Source organism: Mesoplodon mirus (genome assembly GCF_964341445.2).
Source record: "Mesoplodon mirus genome assembly, chromosome: 5".
Lineage (NCBI taxonomy): Eukaryota > Metazoa > Chordata > Mammalia > Artiodactyla > Ziphiidae > Mesoplodon > Mesoplodon mirus.
The window spans coordinates 126,453,696-126,469,616 of NC_138980.1; the positions used below are offsets into that span (position 1 = coordinate 126,453,696).

At 36.7% G+C, this 15,921-nt stretch overlaps 1 protein-coding gene across 3 annotated transcripts; it reads left to right on the plus strand.

Moving 5' to 3' along the window:
* The first annotated feature begins 6 nt into the window (after window positions 1–6).
* Window positions 7–10,743, plus strand: ANKRA2 (ankyrin repeat family A member 2). Of its 3 annotated transcripts, none has more exons than XM_082622816.1 (9): window positions 7–497; window positions 2,906–3,298; window positions 4,158–4,316; window positions 5,913–5,978; window positions 7,978–8,075; window positions 8,581–8,706; window positions 8,996–9,062; window positions 9,568–9,648; window positions 10,222–10,743. In XM_082622816.1, the coding sequence occupies exons 2-9, from the start codon at window positions 3,010–3,012 to the stop codon at window positions 10,275–10,277; spliced, it is 942 nt and encodes a 313-aa protein (XP_082478942.1). In that variant the 5' UTR covers window positions 7–497; window positions 2,906–3,009; the 3' UTR covers window positions 10,278–10,743. The 3 variants fall into 3 exon arrangements, with proteins under 3 accessions (XP_082478942.1, XP_082478941.1, XP_082478943.1); XM_082622815.1 differs by lacking the exon at window positions 10,222–10,743 and adding an exon at window positions 9,963–10,201; XM_082622817.1 differs by lacking the exons at window positions 7–497; window positions 10,222–10,743 and adding an exon at window positions 9,963–10,204 and having other exon boundaries at window positions 3,137–3,311.
* Window positions 10,744–15,921: the final 5,178 nt, after the last annotated feature.

Genomic DNA, 15,921 nt, shown 5'->3' on the forward strand with positions numbered 1-15,921 from the left:
CGTGGCCGGAGGGAGAGACCAAGGCCTGGCGCTAGTGAACCAGAGCTGTAGCCGAAGGGACGCTGTCTCTGTAGTATGGCTCAGTAAGGATCGCGCAGCGGCGGGAAAATACCTGGAAATCCCTCCCTGCAACAGCTTCATCGGTGCGGCACATTTTTTGGCCGGAAACCGAAAGAAGAAATCGGAAGTGACGTCGCGGTCAAAACAAGCCGGGGGCTGGGGCCCTGCAGTGAATCTGGCCGCAGATGGAAAGGCCCGTCTCGCTGTGGGCTGTCGAAGGCGGTCGCCAGGCCTTTCGCTCCCACACGGTCGGCCTCCGGCCCCTATCCCCGGGACCAGCCCGCCGCGGTTGAGCCAGAGTTTCCGCCCTCCCTACCCGAGCCGCGCTGGGATTTTTCGGGCAGAGTTGGCGGGAGGCGACAGAGAGGATTTACCTCCCTGCAACAGTCTCCCCTCCAGCGGGTTCCTGTCCTGGGACGCCGGGACACCTGTGGCCTGTGAGGCATCATTCATTTTCATAGCACCTTCCTGTCCTTGTAGGACAACTCCAGAATGAGGAAGAACCGGGGGGCTCCTGTTACTAGCACCAACTGTGGATTAACCCAGTTGCCCGTTTTATTTCGTTAGGGTCTCTCTCCCCTTATCCCTGGGCTCTGACAGATTGAGGTGATCCTAGCTCTCCTTGGCCTTACCTCTTTTTCTCACCGCCTCCTCTTCTCGATCATCTTTTTTTTTTCCCCCTTCCTTTCTTATACTTCAAAACTATGGCTTAACCAGTCAGTGTTGCTTCTCCTCTCTGGAGTGGTGCCAAGATAAGCGTTCTGTTTCCACTCCCTCCTCCCCCGAGTACATTTGCTCTTCTTCCCTCAAAGACTGGTAATTCCATGTCTAAACCCTGATCTGTAACATGGAAGATGTTTAGAATTGGAAAGAATATTAGAGATACCTGTTTCAACCATCTTCATCTTATCTGAATAAAATGAGTCTTAGGAAACGTATATGATTTCTCTGTCCAGGGTTGCACAGCTAGTTGGTAGTGATGTTGGGAACGGAAAGCCAGAGCTAATCAGCAGATGTTGAGCATCTTGCAGGCTCATTTCAGGATAGAAAAGAATAGAACCTTTGTTAAGGTTCAGATCAGAAAATATTTATGCAGTACGTGATAGAACCAAGCACTGTTTGTGTGCAAAAATTAGTAAGAGTGCCCCCCCATCCTAGAGGAGTTTTCAATTTATTAGGAGTTTAAATGGAAATTTTCAAGAGAATGATAAATGCTAAAATAAAGATATATGCGGGTGCTGAGTGAGCTCAGGGGAGTTGCACTTCACCCAACTCTGGGTAGGAGTCTGTGGGAGATGGATCTTCCCTCAGGAAACACAGTTCATATCTTGTAATATACTTTTAAAGACCTCTGCGTTGCCCCTCCACCTCCATTTGAATCACAACTCATTTTAGTCTCCTTCTTACCGTTTGCTGAAGCGTGTTGACTTTGTTACTTGTTAACTTTCTTTATTATTATTAGCGTTTATTATTTCTTCAACTCTTTCTCCCTTGGAAGTTTTGGATTAGTTTAGTGCTGCTTTTTCTTTTAACGAACAGGGTGATGGAGTTGTGAGCTCCTCTTTTCTCTTCTCTGTAGTGAACATAATGATTACCTGCCCTGACTACTCAGAGGATTGTTATAACGATCAATCTTGGAAGATGTTTTAAAACTGTAAAAGTGATTATCTATAAATGTATGATTTGCCAACCTTTGCTCCACTGTGGTCCTAATGCACTTTTCTCTGTTAGTTCCAATTAATTACAATTTTAAAACACCCTGCACCCTCAAAATTTCTGAGACAGTAAGCCCTAACATGAAAAAATTAACTGGATGCTATTAATTTTCCTCTTGTCTCAGTGACTATATGTGTAAAACAATTATATGCCTTGGAGTTCTTCCATTTTTTAGAAGCAATTTTAGGTACAATAATGAAATTTCTCTTGAAATTATATTAAGGTCCATAGGAAAGTGCCAGTGATTACCTTACTGAAAACTCATTTTAAAACAATAGTAAATGATTCAGTAACAGGTGTGCTTCTAACCTCTGTTTTGAGAGTTCGCGTTTATTGAGTTCATGTCTTGACAATCTATATTTGGAAAAAAATCAATAATTCTAATTTCTTAATACTTATTACAAAGATTGAGACCAAAAATTTTACTTAGATTATAATGTCCTAGAGATGCTAAAGCAAAGGAAGCCAGTCCATAATCTGTACACGTTATTTTTCATAAAAACCTGTATTAAGTTGCTAACACTTGATCTGAACAAAAACTGATTAATAAGTATGTCTTCAGTTCATCATAACCAAAACTTTGTAAAGCCTTTCACTATCCAGGAATCATGGATATTGTAGATGCTGATAGACTTGGGTACAACATGAGTTCTATCTTTTCTTAAATTCAAAATTTAACAGCATATTAAAAAATAAACCTCAGATTAGAGGTTAAAGTTTTTATATGAAAGTTTATTTTTGTTGTTAGCCTGATTTTTTAAAAATCCATTTGGCAACATTCAGGAATAGGAAAGGGGAGAAAAGGATAAGTAAAATTTGTTGGGACCTAGTGATGGCGGTGAGAATGTTACTGTATTTCATTTGGTCTTTGCCAGGGTCCTGTGAGGTTACTGGTGTATACCCATTTTACAAGTGAGACTGAGGCTTAGAGAGGTTGAGGAACTTGTACAGATTCACACAGCTAATAAATGGTGAAGCTTGAATTCAGACCCAGGTTTTTCTACCTCTGGAGATTGTATGGTTTCTATTATGTATAGGTGCTAATAAGAGTACTGTTTGCATACGTGATTGAAAATGATTATTTTGTATACATTAAGTTGATATAATACTTTTAATTTTTTTCTTTCAGATGTTTTAATACCCAAATTTGAAGAATACACTGTATGCCATTCTTATAAAACCAAGGGGAAGTCATGAAGAAATGTTTTAATTATTGAAACTACAGTTGAAATCATGGCTACATCAGCAAATTTGGATATTGGAGCCCAGCTGATAGTAGAAGAGTGCCCCAGCAGTTACAGTCTAACTGGCATGCCAGACATTAAAATAGAACATCAGCTGGACTCAAATGCAGAAGAAGGATCGGCTCAGGGTGTTGCCATGGGGATGAAATTCATACTGCCTAACAGATTTGATATGAATGTCTGTTCTCGGTTTGTGAAGTCCTTAAATGAAGAAGATAGTAAAAATATTCAAGATCAAGTTAACTCTGACCTGGAGGTGGCATCTGTCCTATTTAAAGGTTGAAAGTTATGGTATAAATTTCTGCATTTGTTTTGTTTTTGTTTATTTATTTTTTATTTTTTTCCCTTTCTGATCATGAGATTTTGAGTTTGTGAAGAGTTTGGAAGTCATCTTTAATTATGATTTTCTAGAATCTCATAGAAACCAAAATCAAATAATTTCATGTTATATAATGTCCATAAGTACATGTTGATTTTTACTTCTTCCTTGACCTTTGTTTATTTACAAATTCTCTAATAAAATTTATTATTGTACCTTTTAAAATTATAGGAGAAAAAAATTTTGTGCCTTTTGTAAATGAATTAACTCCATGAATATATGATTGGCATTAGCTTCCAATGCTTTAATACAGTGAAATCTGTCATCATATTGTAGATTTACTTTTATAACAATCTATCGAATAAAAAACCTAATCTCTGGATTAAATTGCTCAAGATTAATATTGATTTTTTTTTCTGGAACTTTTACTAGTACAGATTTTTTTTTTTTTTTTTTTTTTTTTTGCGGTACGCGGGCCTCTCACTGTTGTGGCCTCTCCCGTTGCGGAGCACAGGCTCCAGATGCGCAGTCTCAGCGGCCCTGGCTCACGGGCCCAGCCACTCCGCGGCATGTGGGATCTTCCCGGACCGGGGCACGAACCCGTGTCTCCTGCATCGGCAGGCGGACTCTCAACCACTGCGCCACCAGGGAAGCCCACTAGTACAGATTTTTTATGGCAAAAAAAATGTATCACTTGAGAACCAGTTGAAGATATTATACATCTTGTATTTCTTTTTTAATGTAAACATTGACATAGAACTTTGAAATGCTTTGCTGTTAAACTATTGTTTTAATGTGTTTAAATTAATTTTACTTAGCTGAATGCAGTATCCATACATCTCCTTCTCCGGGAATTCAAGTAAGGCATGTCTACACTCCCTCTACAACAAAGCACTTCTCACCCATAAAACAGTCAACTACTTTAACCAACAAACACAGAGGAAATGAGGTCTCAACCACACCTCTGTTAGCAAATTGTAAGTATTTCCCACTGATGTATTAGAATATTGTTATTACTAATGTTATGGTTTCAAGAGTTTGGCTTTGAAACATTATTTTCATTAAATGCATATGCTATTTTGGAAAGCTTAAGTGATGTCCTGATAGTTTTAGTAATTTAAAACTCTTTCACATATTATTGCATATTCAAATACTTGATGTTTTATGTTTCTCTGTTGAGAACAAATACAGATTGAAATATTCTTAAAACCTTCATAATTTTACTATAAAAACAATGAGTTATTCTGAACTTTGTGCAAAGCAAGACATTGTGTTTTTGTGTTCTTGGAGTGCATTTTATAAACTAGATCACTGATCAACAAATGATTTGTAGTAAAAGCTGAGCGATGTCTACTATAATTTCAAATTTGAATATAATAATATGAATATGAAATCACCTCTTTAAAAACTTTGAATTTACAATTTTTTAATGTAGAATTATTCTAGAAGAAATAAAATGAAGGTTTTTCTCTGTAAACTAGAAAATATTCTATATAGTATGGGTTTCTTAACGAGAGGAAACCAGTTAGCAATTTGATGTTAGGAATTATATTTGAGAATATAACATAAATGCATCTGTATTCTAAAGCATGGTGAAATATATGTTTTTACTTTGGAAACACTACGTCCCTCCTGATTTTGAATTGTATACTGTAGCAGGTAAGCCAGAAAGAGTTCATGACTCTGACTCTACCTAAGAGCCATTTCTGTTTTATTTATGTAAATTTGCATATGCTTCCCAATTGCTTTCCTTTCTGTATTAAGGCCACCCAGTCATATCATCCAAAATCAAGGATCAAGTGATACTGATTTTTAAGATGAACTGTCATAGAACAGTACCTGTTTGGCTTTGTTTTAAAATAAAAAGATTGTCTTAAAATATTCCAACCATAGAATATATATATATATATATTTTTTTTTTTTGGCCACGCGAGAGTCTTAATGGGATCCTAGTTCCCTGACCAGGTACTGAACGCGGGGCCCCGCAGTGAAAGCGCTGAGTCCTAACCACTGGACCACCAGGGAATTCCCCAACCACAGAATTTTTGAAAAAAACAACTAGGGATCATGTGGTTCACATACCTCATGTTAGACAAAAATGTTTAATCAGGTCTCTAGGATCACACAGCTAATTAGCCACAAATAGGTCTGTGCTCAAGAATTTCCTCTCAGCTAGTTTTTAATTTACTATCTTAGTCCTCCAAAAGTTAAGAAATACCCATGGCCTCTTGAAATAATGATATTTGGGACAAGTACCTAAACCATTTCTTTAATTCATAAGATCAGTAACAGTTTGCATTGTTAATAATCAAACAATTTGCATATTCACTGATAATAACACTTTGCAGATGTCAGAATTACCTTAAACATATATGAGTCAATTCTCAGACTCTTAGATATTTAAGGTAATTCTGACATCTGCAAATGTTAGGCTATATTTTAAGTTAGATTTTTTTAAACAATAAAATGATAGTTCGTGTTTTGGAAAGGAAAATTGCTACACAGACATGAACAATGAGATGATGAACGTGTACCTACAGATATACATGAAACTTTTTATGGTATTGTTTCAGCTTTGTCTGTTCACCAGTTGGCTGCTCAGGGAGAGATGCTCTACCTGGCTGCTCGTATTGAACAAGGTACTAGCCTATTTTTTTAGATGTATTTAAAACAAATTTAATAGGATTTTTCAGATTTGTTATTGTTTTCTTTTTATACAAGAAAGTATAAAGACAAAAAAAAATAGTTGCATAATCTCACCAGGCAGATAACCCAATAGATACTTAAAAAAAAATAGTAATATAAGGTATAGAAGTTAAAGCTTCCCTTACCACCCTCGCCTGTTCTGCAGAAGCAAACATTATAAGTTTCTTATATTTTCAGAAGACTTTTCTGGAAAATATTTATACTTGGGGCTATATGTGAGAGTATAGTATATATGTGCTTTTCTTTATTTACACAGAGAAAATATACACACTGCATTGCGCTTTACTTTTTTCACTTAAATTTTGAGATCTTTCCATATAAGCACATAAAGATCTATTTCATTCCTTTTAATAGGTCTGTGATTTTGCATTGTATTGCATATGCATATACTACGTTTTTTATTTTTTAACTAGTTCCCCTGGTGGTAGTTGATTCCAGTTTGTTTCTATTAAATAACAATATTGTTGGCATTCTTTTAAAGTATATCCATAGGGTAAATTCCTACAAGTATATTTGCTGGGTCAAAAGGTATATGAATTTTTATTTTTATATACATTGCCAGATGTTTGCCCTGTCCTCACACCAGAGTTAGAGTTTCTACTTCCCCATACCCTCACTGACACAGAATATTATCAGACTTTAATCTTTGCTAATCTTATGGGTGAAAAATGGTATTTCATACTGGTTTTGTTTGCCTTTTTAAAATTATGATCTATTTGAATTTCTTTTTGTGTGAACTGCCTGTTTTATATTGATTTATATGAACTCTTACCTAAATTAAAGAAGTTCACTTTTTGTTTATGTTGAATCTAGTTTTTTCCCAGCTTGCCATTTTTCCTTTGACTTTATGATGTTTTCAAACACAGGCTTAACATTTTTAAGAGGTAAATTTATTCTTTTCCTTGTGACTTCTGAGTTTTATATCTTGCTTAGAAAAGATTTCCTATTCCAAGATTATAAATAAATTCACTCATACCTTATTCTAGAACTTCTGTGGTTTCTTGTTTACATTTCAATCTTTGACCCATGTGGAATATGTTTTGGTGTAATGAGGTAAAGGTGGAGCTTTACTTTTATTTTCATTTTTCAAAAAGTTAGCCAATTGTCCCAACATTATCAGTTGAATGCAGGGCATATGATTAAAGAGTGGGTTTTTTTAAATCATGTCCTTCTTTTATAAGAAGGACTTCATCATTATATTCCTATTTGTTTATAAACATTTGAAGGTTTTATTCTCAATCTACTAAATAAATTTAGGGAAAAAACTGTGGACTTTATACCTGGTAGACTGAATCTAGGGAACAAAATGGGTTTTGAGGTAGAATTGCATAGAAATGTGTTTCAGAGTATTCAGTCTTCATTCATATTATATTATGTTAGCAAACCACCAAAAATTTTAAGAAACTCAAAGGCAGCAGTATTGGCTAGAGAGTAAAAATAGCTTTACTAATTTGGGGCTTTTTATAATGTGTATTTATGTAATGAATGCTAAGGGCTATCGTATAGCTTCATTTTTATTGTGATCCTCCCAGCTAACTACGAGATAAGCAAGGTATTATTCTGGATATTAGAGGAATTAAATGACATGCCCAGAATCACACTGCTAGAAAGTGACAGTCAGGATTCAAACTCTGGTCTCCTGATTCTGAGTCCAGTGTTCTGTGGACTGCCCTGCACCTAGCATTATGTTGTGTCTGGTAGTTTATACTTTAAATAATATGCTATTTGAACTCAGCTACATACCTTGAGGCACAGTTTAATACATTGAGACTGCAAATTGCAAAAACACACAGCACTTCAGTGAACACCAGTCAGCACAACGTGAACCTCATTGGGTAATATAGTCACTTTTTTAGAATGCCAGTATTTTCATAGAGATATAACTATGTGGTTGTTAAATTAGATCACAAAAATTGCTTTTCTTTTAAATAGAAAATGTTATCAATCACACGGACGAAGAAGGATTTACTCCTCTGATGTGGGCTGCAGCACACGGGCAAATAGCTGTGGTAGAGTTTCTACTTCAGAATGTAAGGAAAATGCCTCAGAAAATGTATATGTACAGTTACTTAAGTTCAGTTAAGTATTTAGTAAAGTTTTTACATCTCCAGCCAGCTAGATGTAATGGTAGAGGATCCAAAAACTGTTTACACGCTCTTCATATTCTTGTGGAGCTTGCATCTGGTTGAGCAGGCAAGTGTAGCCATCCATGAAGCTGGAGAGAGAAGTGAATGCCCAGCCCCGCTAAGCACGATGGGAACAAAAGTCCTGTCAGCCCTGTAGGAGAAGCTTCTTGGAGAAGATACAATTTGACTCCAGAGTGACAAGATAGTTAGGATTGAGGTAGAGGGAGGAAGGCAGGCCTTCAGACAACCTTGATAACAGAACGTCCAGGAGTAGAAGTTTGTGTTCTTTCTTTATTAACCCCAGAACATTACCTGACCTAAGTGTTGAACTGTAATTATTATTGACAGAAGTAACAATATTCTTGTTTTCATAAACTGAAAAGTCTTTTATCTCTATTTCCCACTGCAGGGTGCTGATCCCCAGCTTTTAGGAAAAGGTCGAGAAAGTGCACTGTCATTAGCCTGTAGTAAGGGCTACACAGATATTGTCAAAATGCTGCTGGATTGTGGAGTTGATGTAAATGAATATGACTGGGTGAGTCTGTAATACTGATTTTTAAATTACTGGAACAAACTCTAGGATTTATTTGGTTTGGGGTGATATAATAAGCTTTAGTAAACCCTTGGAAGAATAATTAATTACCTTAGTTAATTAAACAGATGGGAGAAAAAGTTAATGTCCTAAACTCATTAGTTCTGATTTAAGTATTCTTCACAAAATATTAAAATTACCTTAAACTACTTTTACATGCCCAATTCACAGGAGCATTAAATTATTTGAATCTTGCTCACCTTGAAAAACTAAATCACCTTTCCTTTTGCAGAATGGAGGGACGCCTTTGCTTTACGCTGTACATGGAAATCATGTGAAATGTGTAAAAATGCTCTTAGGTAAGCAGATAAGAGTGGAAATATTTAGAAAACGCCATATGAAGACATTATTTTTTACAAGCCAGCCTCAGGAGAATCCTGAACTATTATTAAATACGTTATTCACCCCTGGAGCACCTGCTGCCCTAAGGTTCCCATGTAAGCCGTAGCTCCATCACACAGCATGCCTGCAATCGCAGTATCTGTCCTTATTGCTTTCCTTTTAGGGATCACATGTGAATCCTCGGCTCTTTTCTCTGTCCACAGTGTCTAAGCCTGAGTGCTGTCTGTAGTGGTGTATTAGTTTCAGTTGCTCTAGAGGATGCCTGTATGTTTGAAGTGTCTTCCCTCTGACCCACCAGAGTGAATTCTATGCCCTCCGTGTACTCTATACTTTGTCAGACCATCCTGAAAATACCTTCCAAATTTGCGGAAAATCTGTCCCGCTATTTGCACATGAGCCAGTGATAGACAAACATATCCATATTTACATTTTATTTATGTAGATTTTTCTGTTTTGGTACAGAAAATGGAGCTGACCCAACAATTGAAACCGACTCTGGATACAATTCTATGGATCTAGCTGTAGCCTTGGGCTATAGAAGTGGTAAGTGGTTTAGAACTCTCAGGTTTCATTTTAGTAAAGTTCTATAATAATACAAACCAGTGGTCCAAACTATTCTCATCACTTGCAGTTATAGAACATGCATGTTATCCTAACTCCTGACATATACTTTCAACTGTGGGCAAAATCAATAGATTCCTACAAAGTCTAGAAATGAGTTTGTTACTATTACTTTTCACCAACCCAAATAATTAGTTGCTGGAGGATACGTGTACACCTATTTACAAGATGTGTTTAACATTTCATAGCAAACTATTTATAAAATGCTTTATAGTTGCCCTTTCTCTGTTCCTCAGAACAACCTTGTATTCTGGACTCTCCTTCAGTTTCAAAATTTAGAAACCAAGAACAGAAAACCCAGTAACTTGGACAATTACTAAAGTCAGTGACAGACTAAGTTTGAAGTATTGCATTGTAATCTTATTGCCCTCAGACTATGATTATATCCTAATTAGAAATTATTTTAGGAAAACGTTGGTGATGTTAAGTTGAATTTGATAGTTTTTAAAATTTTGTAATCAACATGCTATTGTCTTGATCACCTGTGTGTTCTAGTTCAACAGGTTATTGAGTCACATTTACTGAAACTGCTTCAGAACATCAAGGAGTAGACATAGTCATCAGAAAGTGTTGTCTGCCCTTCCGTTTACTTTTGGCCCTTATAAATGATAGTTTTGTTTACTTATAAATGTTTACCTCAGTTGCAATATTGACTGATTTTTAGTAAGTTTTAATAAATATTCCTCTGAGTAATTCTCTGGTTTATAATAAAATAAATGTTGATGCTTTTTTATAAATGTGTTTTACCGCATATTTAAAATTATAAATGAGTGTTTTGTGGCATGTAAATTTTTATGGTACAGATAGTTATCTGTGTTTGTATCAAGTGCTGTAATTTAACATTTTCGGAAATTATTCTGCCCTATTCATCTTCACTCTTGTATTAACTCATTGACTTTATATAGAGATTGCTATAAATCCATAGGAAAAAAATTTGTTATTATTAAATTTAAAAATGCACAGTGTGGTTGTTTACAAAATGATATTATAAATGAATAAAGTACTTTTCTTCTGTTAGTTTGCATGCAGGTTGTTCTTTTTACATTGCATAAGATTATTAAGGTATCTCTTAGGGATTTTTAGTTTAACCCTTCTGTCCTGCCAGGATACTCCATTAGATCAAACAATATAATTAAAATAAACTGAATGTTAATTAGTCAACAAAGACTTATTGATTGTCAGTTCTAGAAGTATATTGAGAATATTTTTCCCTTGTGAATAAGTTTTCAGTAGGAAAAGCCCTCTGTGAAAGAGAACTCATTTCTTCAATAAAAGTCAGATACTCTTTAATTCCACTAAAGGAGCATTATAAACTCGTGCTACACCAACATTTGGAAGAAAGCCACGAGCTGGAAGTTGACATGACCACTGAGCGTGGGACTTGGGTTAAATCACTTCATCTGGAAAATAGGTGTGATATCAGTTATGACAGTTGGGTTGTAAGCCACATAAACTTGATCTAGCTAACTTAAGCAAAAAGGAATTAATGGAAAGACACAGAATGGAAGGAAAAGCTGAAGAAGCAGGCAATACCAAAGGGATGAAACTAGGCCAGGGATCTCAATCAGGAAGTCATGGCCAGTCATTTTGGATGCCGCTTTGGTAATGCTTAAATCCCCTTTGTTTATCATTCTGCTCGGGATTAAATTTTCCAGGAGGCAGAAATCTATTTAGCATGGGATATAAATGCACCACTGTATGGAGCTGAGGGGAGAAGGGGATGACTGGTTAACAACCTACCATTGCCCCCAGACCACCTGGAAAGCAGGAGGCCTAAAGGAAAACTACAGGAAGAAAAAAATGATTGATAGATGTTCACTCTAAAGGCAAGCTAAATCATACGTGAAAATAGTACTAATGCTTCCCCCCTTGTCAGGCATATGCTTTAAATCGATTTTACCTAAAACCATTCACCCTTCCATTTGGTTCCTTTTCTTATTGATGGCATATTATCCATGAAGTGTTTGTTACTTCCCGTTCATATTATAAAGTAACAAAATCCAGTGATCCCTTTGGGCACATCACTCAGTATTGTTTGTAAGTGCTCTCCGCAACTGAACAGCAACCAAACAACCTATGCTGGGATTGACTCTAAAATAACCACTCCTAATCGGACTCAGGTTGACAACCAACAGATCTCAGAGAATATCTTGAACAAAATTCCCCTTTCCTATTCTATCACCTTTTAGCCTCGGGGTCCCTGATAACAACCCCCAGAAAAATCCCTTAAGAAATAGACAAAGTTAATTAAAACAACAGGAATGATACTTATGGGCCAGTTCTGAAATTCCTCTTTTAAAAATCAAGTACCTTAGGGGCTTCCCTGGTGGCGCAGTGGTTGAGAGTCCGCCTGCCAATGCAGGGGACACGGGTTCGTGCCCCGGTCCGGGAAGATCCCACATGCCGCGGAGCGGCTAAGCCTGTGCGCCACGACTACTGAAGCCCGCGCACCTAGAGCCCGTGCTCCGCAACAAGAGAAGCCACCGCAATGAGAAGCCCTTGCACTACAACAGAAGAGTAGCCCCTGCTCGCCACAACTAGAGAAAGCCCATGTGCAGCAGCGAAGACCCAACGCAGCCAAAAATAAATAAATTTATTTTTTAAAAAATCAAATACCTTTTAGGTAGTGTTTATTGATTGCACAAAAACTTAGAGCTTATGTACCAGACACTGCTTGATGTGAGGATAAAATACTGAGCAAAAACAGACACAGTCCTGCTGTCAAGGCACTCACTGCCTAGTACAGTACTAGGGCTCATTACTGCCACAGAGTGAAATACACTAACATAATTTTCAAAAAGTTTAAAAACATTATTCTATGTAAATATAAATTGAACACCTGTCAAAGATTTTATTCAACTAATTAATTGGTAAGGAAACCAGTTAGATGTTAAAACTAATTCCAAGAGCTAGATACTTTAGTCAATGTTAGTATAAGCTTGCTGAGTTAGACACAAATCTGATGAACATCCAACAAGGCCATAAACCGTAACCTTTGAGGCTATCTTTTCCACTGGACAGAAATTACTGGCATCTCTATAGTATAGAAATCTACAAACTAACATGTAACTTCACTAAATCCGGTACTTTTAGTCAATAGTAAGCAGTGAGTTGAACTAGGTAGTTTTCCCCAGATTAGTGGTTCTCAAATTTTAGTGTATATCAGAACGATCTGAGGGCTTGTTGAAAATATAGATTGCTGAGTCCCACCCACAGAGTTTCTGATTCAGTCAGTCTGGATTGGGACTCAAGAATTTTAATTTCTAACAAGTTTCCAGGTGATGCTGGAAATGGACTATCCTTATGTGAACTTGAATTCTTAAAATGTTTCCTAGCTAATGATTTCTGTAAGAAAAATATTTTTCTTAATACTCTAGCACACAAAATACCAGAGGAGGTTCAGTTTCTTTATCTTCTGGGATTTGAGGGAATATTTGATTCATGTAAGTGACTATCTTTATAAACTAATCTAGTTTTTTAATACCCTCCAGTGTTAGGAAGATATTTCTCTTACACAATGAGAGGTAAAGGTCTTTCTTAATTATAGACATACAGACACACAAACAGAGCGAGAGCGTCTAGCTTTGTATATTAGCTACAAATCAGAAGTGAACCAGAAACAAAAACTTAGAGTTATTTTTCTTCCAGTGAGCACGTAGTTCTCAATTGATTTAAGGTTGCAAATAGACAAATAGATTTTTTTAAAAAGAGCAAAAACAAACAAACAAAAAAAACAAAGAAGACTACTAAGTGGATTCTCTGTCATGTTCCACCCAACAGAGAACAGGTCTTCATTATACACCCATCAGAGATCACCAAATAGACCATAAGAGCAAATCCCCAATCATTGCTGACACCAATTCAGACTAACTTAGTACACGGAAGGTGTACAAGCCAGACATAAAAACAAATACGTAATATCAGTAGAAAAAGAAAAAAAGAACTAGAGTCAGAAAATTTAAAGTTCTGTTGCCACCCCGGATTCACTTCAGAAGCCAAGAAAAGATGTGCAAGCAAATAGATTTAATTTGTCTCCGTTGGGTTAATCCCCTCAAACATCTCAGTGGATGACCTTCAAAACTGATCACATATAATTTTCAAAAGGTTACATGACTCATGCGAATAAAATGAGCACATGACAAAGATTTAATTCAATTTATTAACCGATGATGTAACCGAAAGGGGGGTCCAGCTGCTGCTCACCGCTCAATAAAGAGGCAAGGTTGGTGGAAAGGAAAGTGTGCTTTATTTTGGATGTCAGCATCCGGGGTGGGGGGTGGGGGGTGCAGACTCCTGTCCAAAGGCCGAATCCCACCACCTACAACCAGGGGGCGAGAGCTTTTATAGACGGAGGGAGGGAGGGGGCTACATGCCGAAACAGCACCCACAGCTCTGACAGCATCTTGAAATTGGTCATCGGTGGTCTGACCAGCGTCATCTTAAGTACAATTAATCTTCAGTTCCGGGGTCGGTTTGTCCCCATTTTCTTGAGGCCAATTATTGGAATTGTGGCAGCTTATGTCATGGCTGCAGTCTGGTCATCATGTAGTTCACTTCTTCCACCTGATGGGGGTTTCAGTCTCTATAAGACAGCTCACAGGATATGGCTCAGAATATTATCTGTAGCCCTTGAGGAGGAACTAAAGTCCTTGACTATGCTTAATGACTAAAACTATTATTATTGGTCTCCTTTTTTTTTTTTTAACATCTTTACTGGAGTATAATTGCTTTACAATGGTGTGTTAGTTTCTGCTTTATAACAAAGTGAATCAGCTACACATATTATTGGTCTCCTTTGACTGTTTTCCTTTGTTTCTGCATTTTCTCACTTCTCTGATTAAACTTATTCTTTGGCTAAAGTTTTTTCACAGACAAAACACGGGGCGGCGGGGGCGGTGCGGGGGGAAGGACCATATAGGGTTCTGCTCCGTTTCAATGAGGAAACGAGTAAGATATGAAAACTGGCTCTAAGAGCATTTGAGAATCTGAGCATTTTTAGCAATGTTAAGATAAGAGTGCTGGCTGGGTTATATACAAATCTGACTGTTGTCCAACAGGGACAGAAATGATCATTTGGGGGATTTTTTCCACAAGACAGAAATTATTTGCTTCTCTACCAGACAGAAATATCCAAATTAACATGTAACTTCACTAAGTTTGGGACCTTGAATAAACAGTAAATGGTGAATCAAATTACATTTCTCTAGGTAATCCTTGGGTGGCCTTCATCTCACATGACATTGAAAAAGGATGTGTGGCCATGACCCTTTTTAGTACTTCAGTGAAAGCCAGCCTGGGAGTAAGGTAATCACCTTTGTAATGGCTCTTCTGTCATCAGCTGACAGGTAAACTAATATAAGCCTCCTAGTGTTGGTGACAACGCTTCTCTCACATCCTCCTCCTGACCAGACCATATCATTCATTTTCACTTTCACTTTCACTTTTTCCATGGTGAAAGAAGCTGTGAACCAGAGAGCTCAATGAAAAAGGTTAATCATTTTAATATTCTTGAACTTTCAAAAAATATTGCCAATAGCTTGAAAAAAAATGTTTTTATGGAGGATGTAATGGAGGATGTTAATCACTAAACTATAAAGGTTTTTAAGGTTTATAGCTTTGAATTTTCTCTAAAATCCAGTTAGCCTACTGATTTTAGAAAACACTATGATTTCATTACCATTTCCTGTCTCTTTATCCATACCTAAAGTTAAAACTTTAAATTCTTTTGTTAGAACAAACTGGTTGTATATTAATACACTATATATTTACGTTTCATGCAAGTTATATCATTGAATATTTATATTTCCAGTAGGTGGCATTGAATGCACTTCTATCTGTTAGGTGATTTCCTGTACGATAGATAAAATGTTTACAAATCTGATATTTGTAAAGAGAAAAAAAAAAAGAAAGGCAGGACAAACTCTGGCTATTATAAAATCCTTAAAGCAAGTGTCCTTTCTCTTTAATATTCAGATTTTTTTCTGTGACAGTCCTTCTCAGATTTACATACCTAATAAGAGCTTCAAAAGTTCACCACCTTACTCCTTTGTAGTGGATACTCTTGATAAAACTCGGGGTGGCAAGAGTAAGTTTTCACATTTTTTTGTTGCTTAGAAATTTTTACAATACGTATAGATTGGTTTTAAAATAACAATAAAGATATGAAAAATGACTGTAACATGATTGAAACTTTTT